Raw genomic sequence first — 22126 nt, forward strand, 5'->3', positions numbered from 1 at the left:
CAGACTGTTATAAAAAGAAACCCTGTCTCAAAAAACCAAAAAGAAGAAGAGGAAGAGAACAAGGCTGCATCCAAAGCTAGGTGGACCCTCCAAAGACTGGGCCCTAGAGACCTACTTCTGCTAACCACACCTAACTTTCCAACAGTTCCACAGCCTCCCCAAACAGTGCCAGCAGATGGGGAACAGAAATCAAGACACAGGTCTGTGGGGACATTTCAGATTCAACCCATAACGCATACTATTGGGAAAATGAGTTCATACAGCTTCATTATCAACCAAAACCCACCAGTACATAGGGCTTATCCCATAGACTCAGGCACGCATAGAAAATGCAATGTTTTTTTGGTTGTTGTTTGTTTTTGTTTTTTTGACACAGGGTCTCTCTATGCAGCCCTGGCTATCCTGGAATACACTAGGTATATCAAGCTGCCCTTGAACTCAGAGCGAGCGAGAGAGCGAGAGCGAGGGAGAGGGAGAGAGAGCGAGAGCGAGAGCGAGAGCGAGAGCGAGAGCGAGAGCGAGAGCGAGAGAGAGAGAGAGAGAGAGAGAGAGAGAGAGAGAGAGAGAGATCTGCTTGCTTCTGTCTCCAGGGTGCTAGGATTAACTCAATTCTAATGCACACATACAGGGTCATTGGGGTGTTGTTTCTAATAGCTAGAGACTGACCCTAACCCGGCTGCCTTTCAATAGGGGACTTCAGTGAGGAAACTGGCCAAGCCACTAGGCTATAGGACAGTCATATAATTATGTATTATGTAATGAAGAGGCATTTATGAAAGAGGGCCTTCAAAATACATTAACTACATTGAGTGTGGTGATTCGTGACTTTAATCCCAGCACTTGGGAGGCAGAGGAAGGTGGATCTGAGTTCTTGGCCAGCCTGGTCTACATGGTCAGACCCTATCTCAAAGGAAAACCAAAGTTAACTGCAGAAAGGAGAAAACAGCACGATATCCCTGCCTGTGCTGTGTGAGGGGAGGATCTACAAGGAGGGATGGACTCCAGGCCCCAGCAACAGAGGCCCTGGTGGAGAGGACCCTGCACAGGCTGGGACCTGGGAGTGGAGGCTAGACATTTCGGGGTCTACATATTTACTTCTTTTGAACTCGGAGCTATGTGATGTATTACTTGCTCAAAGAACAAAGCTCTGAAGATTCTCAGAGACCTAGATTCTGTGGTTCTCACTCCAGGCTTCTAACGTTTTATAACTTGGTGACCTAACTTTTATAGAACCGGAAGGCTCAGCTTGCATGAGGCCAAGGATTTGGGCCCCTCTCTCGATCTTCCTGACCAATGCGACCTTAAGCCAGGTCCTCAGCTCTTGTGACATAGGTGGTCCCTTCCTGTATGGTATGGCTGTACCATATAGGCACAGAAGTACCATATAGGCACAGGAGTACCATATAGGCACAGGAGTACCATATAGGCACAGGAGTACCATATAGGCACAGAAGTACCATATAGGCACAGAAGTACTATAGAGGTACAGGAGTACCATATAGGCACAGAAGTACCATATAGGCACAGAAGTACCATATAGGCACAGGAGTACCATATAGGCATGGGAGTACTATATAGGCACAGAAGTACCATATAGGCACAGAAGTACCATATAGGCACAGAAGTACCATATAGGTACAGGAGTACCATATAGGTCTGGGAGTACCATATAGGCACAGGAGTACCATATAGGCACGGGAGTACCATATAGGCACAGAAGTACCATATAGGCACAGGAGTACCATATAGGCATGGGAGTACTATATAGGCACAGGAGTACTATATAGGTACAGGAGTACCATATAGGCACAGAAGTACCATATAGGCACAGAAGTACCATATAGGCACAGGAGTACCATATAGGTACAGGAGTACCATATAGGCATGGGAGTACCATATAGGCATGGGAGTACCATATAGGCACAGAAGTACCATATAGGCACAGGAGTACCATATAGGCATGGGAGTACCATATAGGTCTGGGAGCTCTTGGTGGCCTGGGGATACAGCTCTCAGGCTCCCTCACTGTATGATGTTGTTCTCTATCCTCCAGGGGAGCTTTCTCCGTGGTGCGCAGGTGTGTGAAGGTGCTGGCTGGCCAGGAGTATGCTGCCAAGATTATCAACACCAAGAAGCTCTCGGCCAGAGGTAGGTGCTGCGCTGCCCGCCCACGGCCAGCTCCCCTACTCTGCCATCATCCTTGCCCTAGCCCTGAACTCCGAGCTTGACCTCTGGAAGACGCCGTTGGCAGGCTGGGAGGCTCTGCCTTCTGAGAGCGTGATGAGAATAGACCCTTTGCTTTCCTTCCTCAGGGAGTCCAGGCTAGAGGTTACAGGGTCTCCCAGGTAGGTCGAGCCCTCAGGGGTACTCCCTCCCCCTTTGTCTCCCAGCCTTTGCTGTATCTCTGCCCGAGTGTTTAGCCTGGCTCCTTTTATGGGCATCCCTTTTTTTCTCCTTCCAGATCTCTACTCAGGGTCACGTCCTCGGAGCAGTCTCCTTGCCTTCCCCTCAGTCTCCATTTTTTCTCTTGCTACTGTTTCTTATTTCCACGGAGCCTTCCCCTGGCTCGCTTCATTCTGTTCACCACTTTGGCTCCTTGTTCAATCCCTGGGTCGGGGTGACCGTGAGTCCCGACCGAGCGGCCGGGACTCAGCCACTGCTCTGTGCTCAGCACCCAGGACAGCACCCTGGCCAGGCCTCTGGGCTGGCAGAGCTCTGTCCGTGGCTCTGCTCCCACCACCCTGGTTTTTGAATAGGTACTCTGAGGTGTGGCCTGCTTTTGAAAAGGACATCCAGCCAATTCTAGCTTCAGAAGCTGTAGGGACTTTAGCGCCCACCCCCAACCTTAAAATGACCCTGGCCAGTCGCCGCCGCAGCAGCAAGCTTCCCTGGGAAATGGCCCCCATTCAGGCTCCAAACAGTCAAACTGGCACCTTAATAAGACGCCCGGGGGCACTGGAGTTTGAGAACTCTGCCCAGAAGACTCCTGGTCATTCCTGTGTGTCTAGGACAGTAGTGGGTGATGGCAAGGCAACATCTACCCCCAAACAGATGCCTTGAAGGCTGGCGTGAGCAGAATTCCGTTGGGTGAGATGGGTGCAGAATCACTGGAGAGAAGTAAAGCGTCTAAGTGTTTGGTAGACCGCGGCTGAGTCTGGACGAGGGCCCAGCAGGTGCACAGCTTAGGAAGGTTCTGTGAATGCCGTACAGGGCATTCATGCTGCTCTCTGTGGGCCTCCCAGCAAGCCCCGGACTGGGCTGTGGTTGCTACCTTTTGTCCCCAGCTCTGCTGTCTGGCCCACGATGCTCTGTTTACTTACTTCTCTGCATCCTGCAAGGAGGAGAGGCTCTGAGGGTCCCCAGCTGGCAGGTCTAGGGTTAAAAAGGCCAGGCCTGAAGAAGGCCTGGAGTCGGAGCCAGAGGCGAGGAACCAGGTGGGCAGGAAGTCCGTCTAGGGTGCTGCCTCCTGTTGACAGGCCTGGAGCAGCCTTCTGTTTCTATGGGCCTAGTTGTACCTCAGTTCCCGAGAGAGCCTGGAGATAGAGACAGAGCAGTGGTCCTCAACCTTCCTACTGCTGAGACCCTTTAATACAGCTCCTCATGCTGTGGTGACCCCCATCCATAGTTACGTACGTTGCTACTTCACTGTAATTTTACTACTGTTATGAATCGCAATGTAAATACCCGTGTTTTCTGATAGTCCTGGGCGACCCCCCAGGAAAGGGTCATGCTAACCCCAGGGGGTCGCGACCCCCAGATTGAGAACCCCGGGTTAGGGTCCTGCCAAGTCAAGTTTTGCCCTCGAGAGGAGCATCGGGAAGGAAGGTGAGAAGGGAGCAGCATCAGGTTGGATGCTGCCGGTTCTTGGATCACTGGACCGCCCACCGTCTCGGGGGACGTGCGTAGAGAGACAGAGGCCATCACTCCGGTTCCGGAAGGTGGTGACTAAGCATTCCTGGACAGGGAAGAGTCTCCCTGTTTGTGTCAGGCCTTCTCTTTCTGACCGCCTGTGGACACCTTGACCTCCTGGCAGGAGGAAAGTAACCCGAGGCTAGGCACAGGGAGCGGTCTGAGGTAACTCTCTCCACGCCTGCCGCCGCCTGCCAGCCCTCTCCCCGGGCAGGGAGGGGAGCAGACTCCTTTAGCAGGTCTCCGTGTGTCACTCGCCTCCACAGGGGGCTCTAAAGCTGTCACAGATGACACTGTTCTCTAAACGTCTCCTGCTGACTCTTTGGGATGACTTCCTGCTGCTCTCAGCGGGGAGCTGGACCCACCCAGGGCTTCTTCTATCCGCTCCTCCCCGGCAAGCTCTGCTTTCCCCTAGCACGCCCCGCATGCAAGGCCTCTTCTAGCAAAGCAAGTAGTTCCCAACTCCGGGAGATATTTTTATATGTATTTTAAAATTAGTTCTTAGGAACAAAACCTTCGTGGTGTCATTCAAAGAAACCACAAGCAAATAAAATGAAACATAAAAACGTTGCCTGTTCACATCCCCGCTGGTCCCCAGTCCCAGTCTTAAAAACAAAATGCCTGAGCTTGCTTCCTCCTGGGGTTGATTTGTCTCATCGAGGCTCCTGGACAGCAAACATCCTGGCAGAGTAGATGCCAGCCCTGTGCTCTGGGTCAGAGCCTACCGGGTGCTCTATGGACCTCCTAGGGACTCTGGGCACAAAGATGTGGTTGGTGCAGTGGTCAGGGGGTCTTCTCAGGCTCGAGGCTCAGACTCACGGCACAGGCTCGCGAGCCATCTCTGAGCTTCATTGAGGCGCCTACTACAGAGCCCTCCGGAGGCTTTGGGGTCCCATGAGTCTGTCTTACCCACACACTCTCTTTCCCGGCACCTCTGCTCTTCTGATGATTTCTCTCATACCTCAGGATGGGGAGGAGGGGCCTTTTCTGCTCCCAGTACCCTTCCCCATTCTTCGTCCCTCCTGCCACAAACCTGTGTTCACCTGTTGGCAGGAGCCCAGCCTCTCTAAGGCAAAGCCCTGTGTTCTGTGTGCTTGGATGGCTCTGGCCCTGCCTGGCCCTACGGGGACTGTCTGCCTCCTGGGACTAGTCTGTCTCCAATTTGGCCTCACTACCCCGAGGATGACCCAACCAAGGTGGGATGAAGGTCCCCAAAGGTGTCATCGTGGGTATTAGGGGCCATGTTCTCAGGTACCCGGCAGGGTGTGTTCCTTGGATGCCTCATCACCGTGGGCTGGGACTGAGTCATGTGCTAATTGATGATCAGTGCAGTTATTAGCGGGAACTGACACGCAGCTCCGCCGCTTGCCTGTACTAGGAGTTTGGACAAGCCTCTCAGAAGCCCCAGGCTAGGCCCCTGGAACTTGGCGGTAACCAGTGGACAAGGCTGTGTTCCCACTGGGCCTGTTTTCTTGGGGATGAGACATGAAACACACCTATAAACTAGGTAGAGTGAAGAACTGAGGAGTTGTTACCAAGAAAATCAGACGGGTATAATGGTACACGTTTGAGACCAGCCTGGTCTACATAGTGAGTTCTAGGACAGCCAGGGCTATAGCATAGAGAGACTCTGTCTAAAAGAAAGGTCAGGCCTGGTGATGGGGAAGTGACAGGCAGAGGGACACTCTTAGAAACGGCAGCTGAGGAAGCTCTCTGAGGAAGCGACTTTGGGCTGGGATCTGTCTGGGGAGGAGGAAAGCAGCAGAAGAAAGCCCAGGGAGGACACTCTAGGACGGGAGCACAGCAAGTCAAAGGTCCCAAGGAGCACGGTAGAGCCGGGCAGTGGTGGCACACGCCTTTAATCCCAGCACTCAGGAGGCAGAGGCAGGAGGATCTCTGTGAGTTCGAGGCCAGCCTGGGCTACAGAGGGAGTTCCAGGACAGCTAGAGCTGTTACACAGAGAAACCCTGTCTTGAAAAACAAACAAACAAAACAAAACAAATAAACAAAAAGAAGCATGGTGCATGCCAGGCCAGAAAGAGGTCAGTGTGATTGGGCTTTGTGGCTAATATGATAGTTAGGGCCTCGGGTTGGATCGTAAGCACATTGGGAAGTTGTTAGTCTGTTGGACACCCAGGAAGAGCAGGTCTTATTTATACCCCCAAAAGAAAAAAAAAAAAAAAAACCCTTCACCGCCAGAGTGAGGTCCTCAGAGCTCTAAGCTCTAAATTCTGAAAGGGCTTGGCTGTCTTGATCAGTGACGTGGAAGAAAGGACTACCCCTTCATTACCAGGCCTCACTTTTTCTTCCTATACCCAGCAGAGCAAGAACAGTCCATGGCCCAATAGCACCTGAGCGTCTCAGTGCATGAGCGAATGAAAACTTTGCAAACGGGGCTAGGAAATCCTGCACACCATTCTGTTCCCACGCAGCAGATAGGTGTGGCTAACGGGGAAAGTCACCAGGCAGGGCAGCTGTATCGTGCCTGCAGCTGGCATCAGAGTCTTAAAAAACGAGGATTTGGCAGTTCCAGCAAGGAGGTCTAGTAACCAGACAGAGTTGATGGGTTTGTGACCAGTGTTTTGCCGCACCCCAGTATAGTTTACCAGTGGGTCTGCATTCCTGGGTCATCTCATGCACAATTCCGGATTTAGCCTTGCACCTTCTCCCTCTGAATGCCTAGGCCAGAAGGTCCCATTCCTTCTGATAGTCTGGACCTTGCCTCTGAAGATCTCTGGTTCTGCTGTGGGAGAAAGTGAAATGCACATGGAGCAGGGGACTGGTTGGGGTCCCCTCCTCTGCCCTGGAATCAGCATTCCGTGCCTGAGGATGTTGAAGGAGGCTGGGAGGGAGGGAGAAGAGGGTATGTGGAGCTAGTCTGGCTTTGCACCCCATCCCCAGTTCCCGCAGCCTGCAGCAGGTTTTCATCTGGGGAGCTGAGCCTATCAACCAGAATTGAACTTAATTGCTTTGCTGATGGTGAAGCCACATTGTAGCATTGATCTTGGCTTCTGCAGTCCACAGAGGGCAGCTAGCAATTGATCTAGTGGAGGGAGCTGGAGGAAAGAAGGGCTTTCTCCATCCTCACCTGTTCTGGAGGGACCATTCTATGGTCAGGTTTTAGTCCTGGGTCAGCCTTGGACTGTATGTAATATGAGTGTCCTTCTATAAGCCCCAACTTCCAATCAGGGCACAGGCAGGATTGGTAGTTCTGAGTCGGGTTCCAGAGAACAGTACAAAAGAAGGTTTAAAATCCAACTCCAGTCACACTAGGTCCTTAGCGCCTCCTTCCTCTGTGAAGCCAGAAAAAAAATGACAGTGTCCCCTAAAGATTGCTTGAAAGGTGCACAAATGCTCTGCCCTGTGCCTGGCATCAAGTAAATACAGGTTGAGAGTCTCCAACTAGAAAATCCAAACTCTGAGGATGGATGTAATCCAGTAAGTTGAACATTCCACACCAGGAAAAACTGGGTTTTATGCACAACACCATGAAAAAAATGTCATATAAAATTACCTTTAAAGCCGGGCGGTGGTGGCGCACGCCTTTAATCCCAGCACTCGGGAGGCAGAGCCAGGCGGATCTCCGTGAGTTCGAGGCCAGCCTGGGCTACCAAGTGAGCTCCAGGAAAGGCGCAAAGCTACGCAGAGAAACCCTGTCTCGAAAAACCAAAAAAAAAAAAAAAAAAAAAAAAAAAAAAAAAAAAAAAAAAAAAAAAAAAAAATTACCTTTAGGTGCCAACTTTGGCAGCACATGTACTGAAGTCAAATTACCCTTGGAGTATGTATGTATGCCTCACATGCATAAACATGCATACACTCTGCGGTTAGACTATGATCCCTTTTCCAAGACAACTCATTATGTATATGCAGATATTCCCAAACCCCAAATCTCGAACACTTTTGGTCCCAGGTTCTAAGCGTTTTGGACAAGAGATGCTAAACCTCCTTTCCACATTTGCTAGCAATTTCCCTTTAAATATTTAACTCAAGCATTAACTACTGAAGTGTGGAAGACACAGAACAAAGGGAATTGAAGAATGTACAAGGGCCACTGCAGCCCCAAGACTGCCACCGACTTGGGCCAGGTGTCCTTATCTGTGAAATGGGCACTGACTGGGGTGGTGGCCACGATTGTTCCCAGCAGCCTGAGGCAGAAACCACACAGGCTGCAGAGCTTCAAAAAGCTCTTGCACGTGTCTGGGAGACAGAGGGTCTTGGACAGAGGTCTTGGCAGGCAGGTGAGCAGCTCTGGGCCAGCCACAAGGGAGAGACACACCAAATTCTACCCTGTAAGTCTTTAGAGATGTCTGTCCCTGGTTCTAGTGTCCTATGAAATGGAGGGGCTTCTGGGGTACAGCTCTTCTGAAGAAAACAACTATAGGAAGCTTATGTCATCCATCCATCCATCCATCTACCCACCCACCTACCCATCCATCCATCCATCCATCCATCCATCCATCCATCCATCCACTCACCTATCCATCCATCCATCCATCCATCCATCCATCCACCCATCCACCCATCCACCCACCCACCCATCCATCCATCCATCCATCCACTCACCCACCCACCCACCTATCCTTCCACCCACCCACCCACCCCACCCATCCATCCATCTATCCACCCATCCATCCACCCACTATCCATCCATCCATCCATCCACCCACCCATTCATCCATCCATCCACCCACCCACCCCACCCACCCATCCATCTACCCATCCATTCACCGACCCACCCACCTACCCATCCATCCATGCATCCATCCATGCATCCATCCATCCATCCATTCATCCATCCATTTGGTGATTTCTTGAATAACTAACATGTACCAGGCATTCAAGTAGATGCAGGTGGTACAACAGAGACCCTGCCCGAGGATGTAGGTCCTATAAGACATGAAGATGTTGCCTCTCCCTCTGGAGCCCAGAGGAGGGTCCCTATAGGCTTAAAGTCAGGGTGGGCTTCTAGAAACCAATGACATTAAGGGAAGGTAGGATGGAGCAATGGCTGGTGATATGGTGTCCCTGCCAGTGAACTGGTGGCTCCCAGGGGGGAACTAGGAAGGGAAAACTCTGAAATTCATCTGCCTGGAGCTAGGGTTTGAAGGCAGGCCTGGAGGAGCTACAGGGAGTTGTATCAGGGCTCCAGACCTCCGGGTGATTGGGCCTCACCATGCAAGAGGGGGTTGGAGAAGGCTGTCTCTGAAGAGACCTGGATACTGAGGCCTAGAGAGGGAGAGAGACTCATCTAGCTCCCTCTCACCACCCTTTCTGGGAACTCAGAAGCCCTGATACATAGGCCACCTGGTCCAGTACCTGGGGCCACCCTGGGAGGTAAGAACAACAGGGGCTGGGTGGGAGTCTAACTTCTCTGGGATTTACGTGGGAATCTGTATTTCAGATCACCAGAAGCTGGAGCGTGAGGCCCGCATCTGCCGCTTGCTGAAGCACCCCAATATCGGTGAGCCGTGGGGGTGTGAGGGGGTCCTGGAGCAGTGTGAGGTGGTAGGGAGCAGCCACTTTCTTCTCTGGGGATGGAGGCTGTGGAGGGAGATGGGGAAGGGGGCGTCTTGCTCAGGACCAGCTTGCTTTGGGGGAAGGTGAAAAAAAAAAAGGACCCTTCCTCCCTCCCACGCTGCCAGCATCCTCCTCCGGAAAAGCTGTTTCAGGAAAGCTCTCGAAGCTGAAAAAGAAAGATGAAAATAGGCCAGGGGGAAGCGTGGCCTTGACCAGCAAGGCCCACGCCCCGACCCACCACATGCAGTGTCAGCCTGAATCTGTGGCCCCCCCGTCCTGCTTCAGAGTCCTGCTCCTCCGCCTGCCTCTTGCCTTTCCAGGAGCTTGGCCCCTGCCACAGAGTTAGACCGAGAACAATCTCCTGGAGATGCTTGGTCCGTGGAGGCAGGACCACAGGGAAGGTCCTGAAACACACTTCATTGTCTCGCAGCCCCTTTCTCCTCCTGTGCATCTGGCTTGCACATCTGGCTGGGCCAGTCGGGGAGGAGCGTGGCTGTTAGGTCCTGTTCTGTCAGGGAATAGCTGTGAGACCTTAGTGGGAAAGTCGCCCTCTCTGAGCCGCTCCCCTCATCTCCACCCGCACTTGTCCTTGTCTGCTCACCCCGGGGCGTCTTGTGTCATGGCAGCTTCTGCTCCGATGGGCTGAGGTGTCGAAGTTCTCACAGCCTCTCACAGAGGGGAAGCTAAGCCACTGGTTCCCAGGGCTTGTTTCCAGGTGAGCTGCCTCTGAGTTCTCTGAGGAAGCTCCAGCTCCAACTGCCTTACCTTCTCCCACAGAGCAGGAAGGGTTAACTCTCCCCAGGGAGAATGCTCCGTCTGCTATTTATACCAGAGGCCCCGCCCCTCTGCACAGCAGCCAGAGAGGCTGGCCAGTAGCAAAGAGGCAAAGGCCACAGCTGGAGGAGGCCCCTAGCTGGACCATGCTCTGCTCACCTGGGTCCTCCACCCCTCGCTGCTGATGGATGGTTTCAGTGAGCTCTGACAGAAACCCCATGTCCTCCAGGAGGCTGTCAGCTTGGGAGGAGGACAGCGGTATACATGTGCTGATGTGTGTGTGTGTGTGTGTGTGTGTGTGTGTGTGTGTGTTCTGCATATGTTTGTAATATCTCTGTGTTTGTGCATGTGTCTGTGTCTCTGTATGAGTGTCTGTGTGTGTCTGTATGTGTAGTGTCTGTGTGCATATGTTTCTGTATGTGTGTCTCTTTGTGTATGTGTATCTCTGAGTGCTTGTCTCTCTCTCTCTCTCTCTCTCTCTCTCTCTCTCTCTCTCTCTGTGTGTGTGTGGTATCTGTGTGTAAGTATGTCTATGTGTGGTATCTCTCTGTACACGTGTGGTGTCTGTATGTGATATCTGTGTATGTGTGTGATGTGCACACACACATGTATCTAGGTGGGGTTGGGCATTGCAGCTGATCTGTCTGAACTCAGTGCTCTTGTCTACGTCTCTCTCCTTCCTGTTCCCGTCTGTAATGGGAGTACTTGGGCCGTCGGGTAACAACTTGCAGCTCAAACACCGCTTTGTTACTGTGTGGCCGACCCTACTATACACATTGCCTCACCACTCTGAAATCCAGACTTCTCTGGAAATGCAGAATTATCCTTTCCTGGCTGGGTATGGTAATTCAATAGAGCATAATGCCATGACAGAGTGAATGTGCTTTACACTGCTCGGCCGCCCCAGATCCCAGTCTGCCATCTTTTGGCGTGATCTCCCCAGGAGAGAAGTTTTACCTGTGACCCCACACAGCCACCATTGCTCTGCCCCATCGACACGGGGAGACACCTTGACATGCTGAGGTGCAAGAGCCCCGAAATGAGTTACCACCTTTCTCCCTGTCTCCTTGGAGCTGTTCACTCCTCACTCACACAATGTCAAGTTGGCTGGAGGTTCTACCATATGTCCAGACCTCTCTTAGGCATTGAGGCTGTCGGGAGAAATAAGGGCTGGAGTAAACATGGCTACTTGGGGGGAGCAGGGTTGAGCATGTAGCCAGAAGAATTTCAGAGGCGCAGAAGCCATGAGCCACTGCTGGGGAGCTGGAAAGGCCCTGGGCCCCTGCCCAATAGTTCGCTTTAAGCTCTTGTGGCGATCTTGCCAGAGAAACCTAACATGGTATAGATGTGGTGCAGAAGCCCAGAGGGCATCGTGCCCGGAGAAACCTCATGAGATCTTAGCCTGCTTGGCCAATCCAGGCAAGGTGGATGGGCTGTTATCTGCTTGTGTCCACTGCCCTGTCCAAGGGCGTGGGAGTGGGGATCTCAGCACAGCCTGATCCAGCTGCGTCTGCAGACCTTTTACCCCTCTGTTCCTGCCTGGGTGAGGGCGGTGCCGTCACTACTTGTGATAGACAGACCCCTGAAGTCCATGCCCATGCCAGAGTATGGGAAACCTTGTTGGGGCTAGTCATAACCTGAGAGTTGAGTGAATAGCTTGGGACAGGGAAGAGAAGTTGAAGTCATGAAGGAGATATTCATGAATCGTGCTCCATAGCCTATTCATCTATTCATTCCTCATGGGAGCATACGTCGAATGAGTGAGGTTAGTGTCCCCATGATCCAGTCACTCCCCATAGCACTGCTTACTACAGAGCAAGCCTTTAACACATGAGCCTTCTTGGGAGACACTTCATACCCAAAGCCGGAACAGCTTATCAGCGTTTAAGAACTCTTTCACAAGCTGGCGAGATGGCTCAGCGATTAAGAGCCCTTACTGCTTTGCAGAGGACCTGACTTGGGTTCCCAACACAGCCACCTGAAACTCCAGTTCCAGGGACCTGAGGCCTTCTGGCCTCTGCTGGCGCCTGCACTGATGTGCACACACACGGAGAGACACAGAAATACAAACAAAAATAAAACTCTCAAAGAGAATGCACGTTTCACATTTGGCTTAACATTTCAGGCACATGACATGCTTGTAATCCCAGCATTTGGGAGGCAGGAGGATTGTGCACTTGAGGCTAGCTGGACGCTAGCTACACAAGGAGACCCTCTCTAAAAACAAACAAATAATAAACAGCAACAACAGCAACAGACCAAGGTCTGGGGATGCAGCTCAGTGGTAGAGCACATCCTTTACTCTGTTTAATCCCAGCGCTATAAAAATGGAGAAGATCTTAACATTTTCATTTAAGTCTGTGCAAACCACACCCCATCCCATCATCTTCTATCTCTGGTGGCTATCTCCTGTCCCTTGGGGCATCCATTCAGGAATTGCCTCTGAGCCCACCAAGTTTATGTACGAGTCTGAGGGCCATGAGCCACTCAAGGGCGCCATACTGAGTTGTAGCTCAAGGCCATTGGCACAACACCCAGTGATGCTAGCTACGGTTTCCAGTGAGAAGGGGGCCTACAATCCTGTTGCCCACTTCTCTACATCTTCCTAGACAGACTTGCACCAGACCTGAGCTCAAACATCTTCTTAGAAAGAACCCCACAGCTTTACACGTTGCTTTCCCACCAAACGGCAGAGTTTGGAGAAGGTTCCAACCAGCAGGTGAACTGCCGAGTCATCCCAACAGCTGTGTGCCTTCCATCGTGCAGGAGGATCCTAATTGTCCCAGCCAGATCCCCACCCCCCCTCCCCCCCATTACACAGATGGTCTATGGCACAGAGAAGGACGGGCCCCTAGCTTGTGAGAACTGGTCCTTGGCTGACAGCACAGAGCTTCCTTCCAGAGTCAGTCCTAGGCCGGCCGGCCGCAGGCCCTTCTTTTAAAAGCTGAGCAATTTAGGGAGCTCTGGGCTCCTGGGAGCCTTGCCTCTGTTCCTGGTAAATGAGGTGTGAAGAGATGACAAATTTGCAGCCATCAGAGTTCAGGAACCAACTGCTGTCTCTCTCACTCCAACCCCGGGAACACCATTGTCTCTCAGACTGCCAGCGGAGCAGGGATGTCAATCCAGGGCCAGCACCGAGTGGGTACTGCTGTGCACCTCATGGGCCTCTTGTAGCGAGGTCCAAATAAGGAGAAAAGAGGCTCAGAGAGGCCTAGCACCTTGCCCACCCACCGTCACATCACACAGCCAGTCCGTGGTGGAGACTGGCACCCAGGGCTCTTTTATGAAAACGAGGGTTAGAACAGGGAGAGGGACCCAGCCGACACACAGAGGTCTTCAGTCTTCACGCCTTTCAGGAATGCTGGAGGTCTTGGTGGGGTGAGCCCATTCCAGCTGCTTTTGTCAAAGCTGGTTGGTGCTCAGGGACTCAGGGCTGAGGTGGTAACTCCAGGAGGCTGACAGGGGGAGAGCGGGTGGAGAGCAGCGAACCACTGGGTAACCAACTACCTTGGCCCTGTCCACAGTCCGGCTCCATGACAGCATCTCTGAAGAGGGGCACCACTACCTGATCTTCGATCTGTAAGTCTTTTTTTTTTAACACACACCCTCATGGGCCATGGAACAAGGGTGCCTAGGCAGGGATGACCCTCACGGACTCTTTGGCCTGAGGGATCCTGCATGCTCTCAGGCTGCCCTAACGTTCCCCTACATGTAGTAGGGCCGCTCCCCACGCTGTGCAAGCTGGTCTTCCTGTTTAAAACACCAGACACATTCATCTAGCATCATCGGTTTATTTTTTGCGTCTCTATTTGTGGCCGGTGATGCTGCCTCGCCGTTCACGGTGGCGATCTCAAGTTTCATTTGGAAATCGGGTTTGTCAAAGCAGGAGCAAAATGACAGGCCTCGTTTGTTCTTGGGTGGCCAGCGGCAATCCGTGAGGATGCTGGCCTGGTCCGTAAAACACAGTGATGTTGAGGAAGGGCCGGGGGTGGGTGGGTGGGTGGGGGTGGGGCACATGTTGGGGATAGGAGCACATGAGAAATTAAAAAATGATATAGAAATAAATAGAAAAGTGAACCAAATAAGCTAAACGAAACCAAATGGCCCATGGGCCTTCAGGAGCCTCATGGACCCAATGACTGCTTCTGAGCTACTGTCCCCATCAGTCGGGACCCAGTGAGAGGAGGGAGAGGGGTCAGGGAAAGCCAGCTGTGTCAGAAGACAGGAAGGGAGCGGCAGCAGGGACATTCACGATCCAGTGCCTCCTCTGGGGGCTGAGGTCCTAAGGTCCCTGGCCCTGCCCTTCCCAGATGATTTCCAGAAGGTTCCTCCAGGTCAGGTGGCACCTGGAGTCTCTGTGGAAGGGTGACTCCATGCCTGTCTCCCCAGGGTCACTGGTGGGGAGCTGTTTGAGGACATCGTGGCCCGGGAGTATTACAGCGAGGCCGATGCCAGGTGAGTATTGGGGCAGCCGGCAGAGGCTCCTGGAGGGAGTGTATCCGTGCTTCCAGTCAGCTTCCCCCGAAGGGCCTGACCTCCCCGTCCCCTTTCTCTCCAGTCACTGTATCCAGCAGATCCTGGAGGCTGTGCTGCACTGTCACCAGATGGGGGTGGTACACCGAGACCTGAAGGTGAGTAGCCCCGGAGAAGCCCGAGTCCCGGCCTCTGCACTCCCCTCCAGGCCCCTTCGCTAGCACCTCCCAAATTCCTTCTGCCGCTGCCGCCGGGGCCTGGGGAAGGCGCTCCGTTAATGCAGCCCAGGCCCTCAGCTCTGCATTCCCCAAATTCCTGTACTTTCGTCACCTTGAGGTGGGTGGCGGTGTTTTCCAGTTGGGAAGGCTGTCAGGTCAGGAAATGGAGTCCAGGGAGGTAGGACTGCTAGGTCTAGGTCCCATGCCTTTTGTGCCAGGAGGTGAGGGTGAGGTGCGTGGAACTGGGGCTTCCCAGTGGGCTGGGAAGGAAGCTGATCTCAGTCTGCTGCCTGGCAGCTAGTGGGCTTCTTCTTCTTCTTCTTCTTCTTCTTCTTCTTCTTCTTCTTCTTCTTCTTCTTCTTCTTCTTCTTCTTCTTCTCCTTCTCCTTCTCCTTCTCCTTCTCCTTCTCCTTCTCCTTCTCCTTCTCCTTCTCCTTCTCCTTCTCCTTCTCCTTCTCCTTCTCCTTCTCCTTCTCCTTCTCCTTCTCCTTCTCCTTCTCCTTCTCCTTCTCCTTCTCCTTCTCCTTCTCCTTCTCCTTCTCCTTCTCCTTCTCCTTCTAAACATGTAGGAGTGTTTTGCCTGCATGTGTATATGTGCATCATATGTGTGTGTGCCTATGTACACCACATACCTGATGACTATGGAGACCAGAAGAGGACATCGGGGGCCCCCTAGAACTGGACTTATTTAGACAGTTTGTACACCTTCATGTGGGCGCTAGGACTCAAACCCGGGTCCTCTGGAAGAGCAGCCTGTGCTCTTAACCATTGAGCCATCTTTCCAATCCCTTTTGCTGGAGTATCTTGCAGGTGACTCAGCTTCCCTACCGAGGGGTTGTCATGGCAACCTCTGCCCCATTGATGAGTCTGTCAAATGAAACCACCACATCCCTGGGATACAGACATCCTGTTACTCTTGCTCCTGAGTCTCTGTCAGGCAGAGGAGAAGAAAACAGGGCTTGGGGATCCTCTGTGCCCCCTTCCGCCCACCTGAAGGAAAGGGATAGCACTAAGAAGTCTAGCATTGTCCTGGGCTGCCTGGCCTTGCCCAATAAGTATGGACCTCATGGATCTCCTCTGTCTGCCTTATGGCATCAGCAGTCAGTAACTCATAGAACCTTCATTTCACAAAATAGGAAACAAACCAAGAGAATCCAAGGGCTTTGTCGAGGGTATGCATTTCAGCAGAGTCTGAGCAGGGCACAAGGATCCCTGGCTTGCTTTCACCCCAGAGTCTGTGACCCCCTCCCCCACAGTGTAGGTCCAGAAAGCCGCTTAATCCAATTCAGCTTCTGCAGCAGGTGCTCTGGGACAAGCGTGCCAGGTGTCCAGGAACCTTGATCATCAGCAACTGTTCGGACATCCTGTGGGGTAGCCCTGGCAAGAACACTCCTGCTTACACTCACTGTGGACACTGCCTGCAGCCCCAGTTTGGAATGCAAAAGGACTTAGGAGCCCCAGAGTCATCGAGGAATCCTCTTCAGGCTTCCCAGAGCAGCAATCCCCATTCCCATCAGGATAGCCTCCCTGGTCAGCAACCAGCCAATCTCCAGCCTTCTTCAGGGCACAGCACTCTGAAAAGGTTCCCTAGCTCTTTCTTATTACCTCAGGCTCTCCTTGAGGTCTCAGCTGTGGCCCAGCTGAGTTCCTTCTACCTCGGTGACAAAAAGGTGGACTCGGGAACAAGGTCTCAGTCCGAGGGCAGAGTGGCTTTCCCCAAGCGGCTGTTCTCGGAACAGACCATGCTTAGGAAAGAGGAAGCAGGAGAGCTGAGAAGTGGCCCAGATTTAGGCCACTCTGGAATCACTAATTAAGGGTACATTTGTCAAATCAGGGCAGGACACTACTGAGACACAGGACATGTTGGGAACACAGCCCCTGAGGACGAAGGAGGCCTCACCAAGCCAGGTGGAAGGGCCTTATTTCTTTGGACCATGCTAGCTTTGGACTGTGAAAGGTCTGGTGCGGCCCCTGGAAGTCCTGCTGGGGGGGGAGAGTGAGAGCCAGAGCAGACACCAGCTGTCTCTACAGAGTGCTTCAGCCCCGCCCCCAGCAGGAAGTGTGAGCCCTGGGGCCTGGTGTTCATAAAGCAGAACTGCTGTTTACACACCTAGACACTGTGCTACAAGACAGGCATCTGTCCCTTTTCTCTGAAAGGAAGCCAAGCATCAGAGAAGGGAACTCACTTGGCCGGGCTCCATCACAGCCGTGGCAGCACTGGAATGAGAAGCTGAGACAAAGCGTGGAATCCATACTCCTAGCTCCCCTTTGTCCAGAGTCTCAAGGTGGTAGGAAGATGCAAGAAGTGGAAAAAAAAAATCTGGGTACCTAAGCCAGAGGCAGCAGCTTTGCTGTCCCAGGTGTCAGCTGTGGGCATCCTCCATGTCAACCACGGTCCCACATCCAAGGCCCGCTGTCTTTAGGATGGAGTCAGCCTTTGCTTTGATTCTGACACCCATCATTGAACAGCTGTGATAAATCACTCAGTCCCTCAGAGCCCTGCTTTCTCCATTTTATATCCCTGATAACACATAGTTAACAAAAGGAGCTGGGGGAGGGGACTGGTGAGAGAGAGAGCTCTTTGGAAGGCTGACACGAGTCTGAGAGAAAGACAGAGATTTTGGGAGGAGAACAAGCCATGTAGGGAGTACGGGCAACGCAAAGGCCCTGAGCTGGGGACTAGAGGGCTGTTTTGAGGGGTGAAAGTGGTCATTGGGGGAAGCAAGGCCTGGTACCTGTCCTGAGGTCTCTGGGGTGACCGGTGGGAGGCTGATGGTGGACCACAATACTGTGCTGGTTCTAAAAGACGCTGCTGTTCTCTTAATGAGGCTGGGCTGGGCCACCCTAGTCTGTCTCAGCTCTTTTCAGCCTCAGCTCTCAACCCTGGGGATGCTGTGGGCGGAAGAATCATTCCATTGCAAAAGCTGAGGGTCTTGCCATAGTCCCCCTCTTGGGCCCAGGGACTCAGGATGCTGGACCTGGAGGTGTGGGGGGGCGGTGGGATCCTGGGCCATTCAGCCATTCTTCTTCTATGCCCAGGCTGCAGGTGAGATTCCAAACCTACTGACTATCTCTTGGTCCCTCTTTCCATCTCTCCCTCCCTGGTCCTGGGAAGCCTGAGAATCTGTTGCTGGCCTCGAAGCTCAAGGGTGCTGCTGTGAAGCTGGCAGACTTTGGCCTGGCCATAGAGGTTGAGGGGGAGCAGCAGGCATGGTTTGGTGAGTGGGGTGTGGAGTGGCCGGGAGGGGAGAGGGGCATACTTTGGGAGACCTGTGTGCCCCTGGGAACCTCCTGCTCAGGATGAGATAAAATGGCTATTTGACCATCTAGGGTTGCACCCAGCCAGCCTCTGGGCCAGCGGGCAGTGCCTACCTCTTTCCCTCAGGACTAGGTGTGGGCACAGGGCCGTCACTAACCAGGTGGTACATCTTGGTTGTGAGAGCATGCACTTCTAGGTTGGCAGGAACTCTGCGGGGCGCCCCTGACCCCTGGATGCTGGGTGTCACTGAGAATGGACAGGTTAAGCAGCTTGGGAACGGTCAGGAAAACTTGACAGGGGTAGAGCCCTGGTGTTTGAGTGTAGACAACCCAGCCTGCTTCAGGATTGGAAATGATGGGGCATGCATGTTTCCTCCTTCTGGGTTCTTCTTAGTGAGCAATACTGACCAGTGTCTAAGACCCAGAACGCTTAAGCTGGGTGTGGTGGCAGCTGCCTCTAATTCCGTCAAATCAACAGGAGTTCAAGGCTAGCCTGGGCTATATATATGCCTTAAAACAAAATAAAACAAAAACAAATAAGAATCAGAGTTCTGGGTTCAAATCCTGACTCTGCTACTTACAAGGTGTGTGGTTTTAATCAAGTCTTGTTTTCTTCATCTCTTAGAAGAGGATAGTAGCATGTCCCCCAGGGAATCCAAGACGGTAACTAATAGCAGGCATGTGAAGTGACCAGCCCAATGCTTAGCACACATCTGCAGCAACTAGTAACTACTCCTGAGAGGACTAGTTAAGATATCTAGTTAAGATATCTTGGTGTTCATTGTTCCAATAATCTTCTCAGTATTGAGAAGTATTAAAAAGGTAAGACCATCTAATCGTTTATTTGATAGATTAGGAAACTAAGGTCTAGAAGGTTTGTACGCTCGTACATGGGTGCACACACATACACACACACCCCACACATACCACATACACCACACACACACACACACACACACACCACATATACCACACACATACACCACACACACACACACACACACACACACACACACACACACACAACTTAGCCAGAGTTAGGACCAAACCTCTGTCACCTCATGAACAGCCCTTGAACAGAGTATAGGGTATGGGCAATGGATCAGCTCTTAAAGGCCACCAGCAAGTGGTAGGTGATGGCTCCAGGGAAGGTTGGGACCCACAGAGAAAGGAACTCTGTGATTGATTACTGTTGTCTACCTGAGGCTCTGGATGGGGAGTAGAAGGCAGGTGTGTTATATACCTCTCTGGTCCAGTCCAGTGCACAGGCCTCATCAGCTTACCAAGACCCCTGGGTTTGCACAGTACAACCCCAGCTTTGGGGCAGGGCTGTGTTCTGCAGCTCCAGGGCTATCCTCGTCCCCTCTCCTGCAGGGTCTTGCTCCAGGCTACTCACGTGCCAACCTGTGTGTGTGTGTCTGCCTGTCTGTGTGTCTGGGGAGCAGGGTTCGCAGGGACACCTGGATACCTCTCCCCAGAAGTGCTGCGGAAGGACCCGTACGGGAAGCCTGTGGACCTGTGGGCCTGCGGTAAGTCCATCCGAAGGCCTAACTCTCACCCGGGCCTGTAGGTCCCTCCCCACTTTCCTCACTCTCCTGCTTCATCTCTCCTCTCCTGCTCCTCTCCCCAGGGGTCATCCTGTACATCTTGCTGGTTGGGTACCCCCCGTTCTGGGATGAGGACCAGCACCGCCTGTACCAGCAGATCAAAGCTGGTGCCTATGATGTGAGTGTTGCTCCGCTCTCCAGCTGATGCTCCCTTCTGATGGGAACCAGGAGCCTAGGAGGTCAGAGGTCTGGGGACACACCACTACTCTCTACTGCTCAGTCAGGGTCGCTCCGAGACTGACCAGCAGAGTCAGGCTATGGCCACGTGGTGCCTAGTGATTTAGGGCCTAAAAGTCATAGAATGTATTCCGTGGAGCACTAGAAGGTAGAGACAAGGAACAGGCCCCAAGCATTTTTACTTATGTATTTATAATTAATGAATTAATTAATTGAAAAAAGAATAATGTCTCATGAGGCCAGGGTAGTCTGAGAGTCACTATGTAGTCACTTAATCTCCTGTCCCAATTCCCAAGTGCTGTCTCCCATCATACCTGACTCTGAGACATGCTTTTTTTTTCTTCCTTATATTAAAATAACTGAGCACTTCTGTCTCATTCCTCTGAATATTCTCCATGTATTATCACATGGAACCATGACCCCAATCATAATCTATCACCCTTCATTATACACACAGAGAGGTTGAGGACCAAGAGGCTTTACTGACGGGGACGAGAGTTTCTCAGTAGGGTCCGGCGCCCATGCTTCTAAGTACCCTGTGGATGTCTGAGTGGTTGGGCATGAGAGCCCCTGCCTGCTCCCCTGCCAGTCAGGGGCTGGAGGATCGCAGGGGTGGCCTGGGGCAGGCTAGGCAAACCTGGCCCCTCTGCCCCTTCCAGTTCCCATCGCCGGAATGGGACACCGTCACCCCCGAAGCCAAGGATCTCATCAATAAGATGCTGACCATCAACCCGTCCAAGCGCATCACGGCCGCCGAGGCCCTCAAGCACCCCTGGATCTCGGTGAGGCTTTTTCAGCCCAGCCCAGGCAGGAGGCCTGGTCCCTCAGGGTCTTGTCCTACACCCCACAGCCTCAGTGTGGGGTTGAGGGGGTATTGGTGAAATTATTAAGGCCACTCCACATAGTTAAAAGGGAGGTTTATTTTGTGGGGTAACTCACAAGTGAAGGAATAGGTAACAGGATCTGGGAAAGGCATAGCGCAGTCCAGCGGTGTTCTCTGGAGAACTCTGCTCGGTCTACCTCCAGGGTCCAGGGTCCAGGAACCAAGAGAGCCTGCGCGTATCCGGATCTCGGGTCTTCAGGGTCTTCTCTCGGCCCTGCTTTGTAGGCGTGACAGTTACCGAAGCCTCAATGAGGGCTGGGACTTCCAGATCAAAGCTGGAATGGCTACCCACTACAAGGGGGCCTTATCAAAGAATCTCTGGCTCGCTGTGGGTCTCAGGGGCAATATAGAAATGAGGGATATTCCAGGTTGGCATCATGTTGCAGGGGGTATCACTGGCATTGGCCGACTGGTGCCAGGATCCTAACCACCCCGTCCCAGGTGGCAGGGTGAAGGATTGGGTTGGTCTGTCCTCCCACAGGCCTTCTGCTCACACAGTTCTCACCCTCTCTCCAGCACCGATCCACTGTGGCCTCCTGCATGCACCGACAGGAGACCGTGGACTGCCTGAAGAAGTTCAATGCCCGGAGGAAACTGAAGGTAACCGGTCCTGACCCTTGGCGTCCCTGGACCCACTAGTTCTTCCCCTCGTCGGTTTCCCGTGTGTTTTCCGGACATTCTTGCGCCCTGGCCACCAAGGGTTTGGGGGAGCGAGCAGCCAGTCTGACCCCACCCCACCCTGTTTGCACTCTGACCGAGAGGTCAGACAAGCAGGACTCCGCTGGGGCATGGTGAGTACTGTGCCCAATGGCGGCGGCGGCGGTGGCGGCGGGCAACACAGCAGGGGGATGCCATTCCCTGGTCTGGAGGATTCTGGGAAGGATCTCAAGAGGCCTTCCTGGGGGCGGTGGCATTTGAGTGGATTCTTCAGGACAAATAGGTGTAGCGTGACAAGGGGGGGGGGATGTTCCAGACAGCATGGCCTGTACAGATGTCTGCAAACGTGAGCACTGCTCTCTAGGGAACCACGGATGGTTTAAGAGAGTTTTTTGGGGGAGGTCAGGGGCAACATGTGACCAGACATGAAACCACGGTTGAGAGAGAATCCCAGTTGTTGAACATGGAGGAAGAGTGAATGAGTCCGTCAGAGATAGGTTGGGGTGGGGAGGTGAGGAAGCTGCTATGGAATCAAGGTGGGTCCTGAGTTGAGCCTTCTCAGCAGGTCCTGCACTCGCAGGCTGAGAAGGCTTCTCTAGGATAGCTAGCTGTCAGCGCGCTTGATGGGGACGCTGAGGGTGGCAGATGTGGAG

The 22126-nt window shown here is 52.9% G+C and overlaps 1 protein-coding gene across 3 annotated transcripts in view; it reads left to right on the forward strand.

The window, feature by feature from the left end:
• Positions 1-22126, forward strand: part of Camk2a (calcium/calmodulin dependent protein kinase II alpha) — a 64368-nt gene that overhangs the window by 14630 nt on the left and 27612 nt on the right. For all 3 annotated transcript variants that reach the window (XM_016003679.3, XM_006985133.4, XM_006985134.4), the window contains exons 2-11: positions 2054-2148; positions 9311-9370; positions 13725-13779; positions 14590-14655; positions 14759-14831; positions 18007-18109; positions 19595-19678; positions 19780-19874; positions 20593-20715; positions 21333-21416. In XM_016003679.3, coding sequence (XP_015859165.1) covers positions 2054-2148; positions 9311-9370; positions 13725-13779; positions 14590-14655; positions 14759-14831; positions 18007-18109; positions 19595-19678; positions 19780-19874; positions 20593-20715; positions 21333-21416 — 838 coding nt within the window. The remainder of the gene's footprint in view (positions 1-2053; positions 2149-9310; positions 9371-13724; positions 13780-14589; positions 14656-14758; positions 14832-18006; positions 18110-19594; positions 19679-19779; positions 19875-20592; positions 20716-21332; positions 21417-22126) is intronic.

The sequence above is a fragment of the Peromyscus maniculatus genome, chromosome 19, assembly GCF_049852395.1.
Source record: "Peromyscus maniculatus bairdii isolate BWxNUB_F1_BW_parent chromosome 19, HU_Pman_BW_mat_3.1, whole genome shotgun sequence".
In the NCBI taxonomy this organism is placed as follows: Eukaryota; Metazoa; Chordata; class Mammalia; order Rodentia; family Cricetidae; genus Peromyscus; species Peromyscus maniculatus.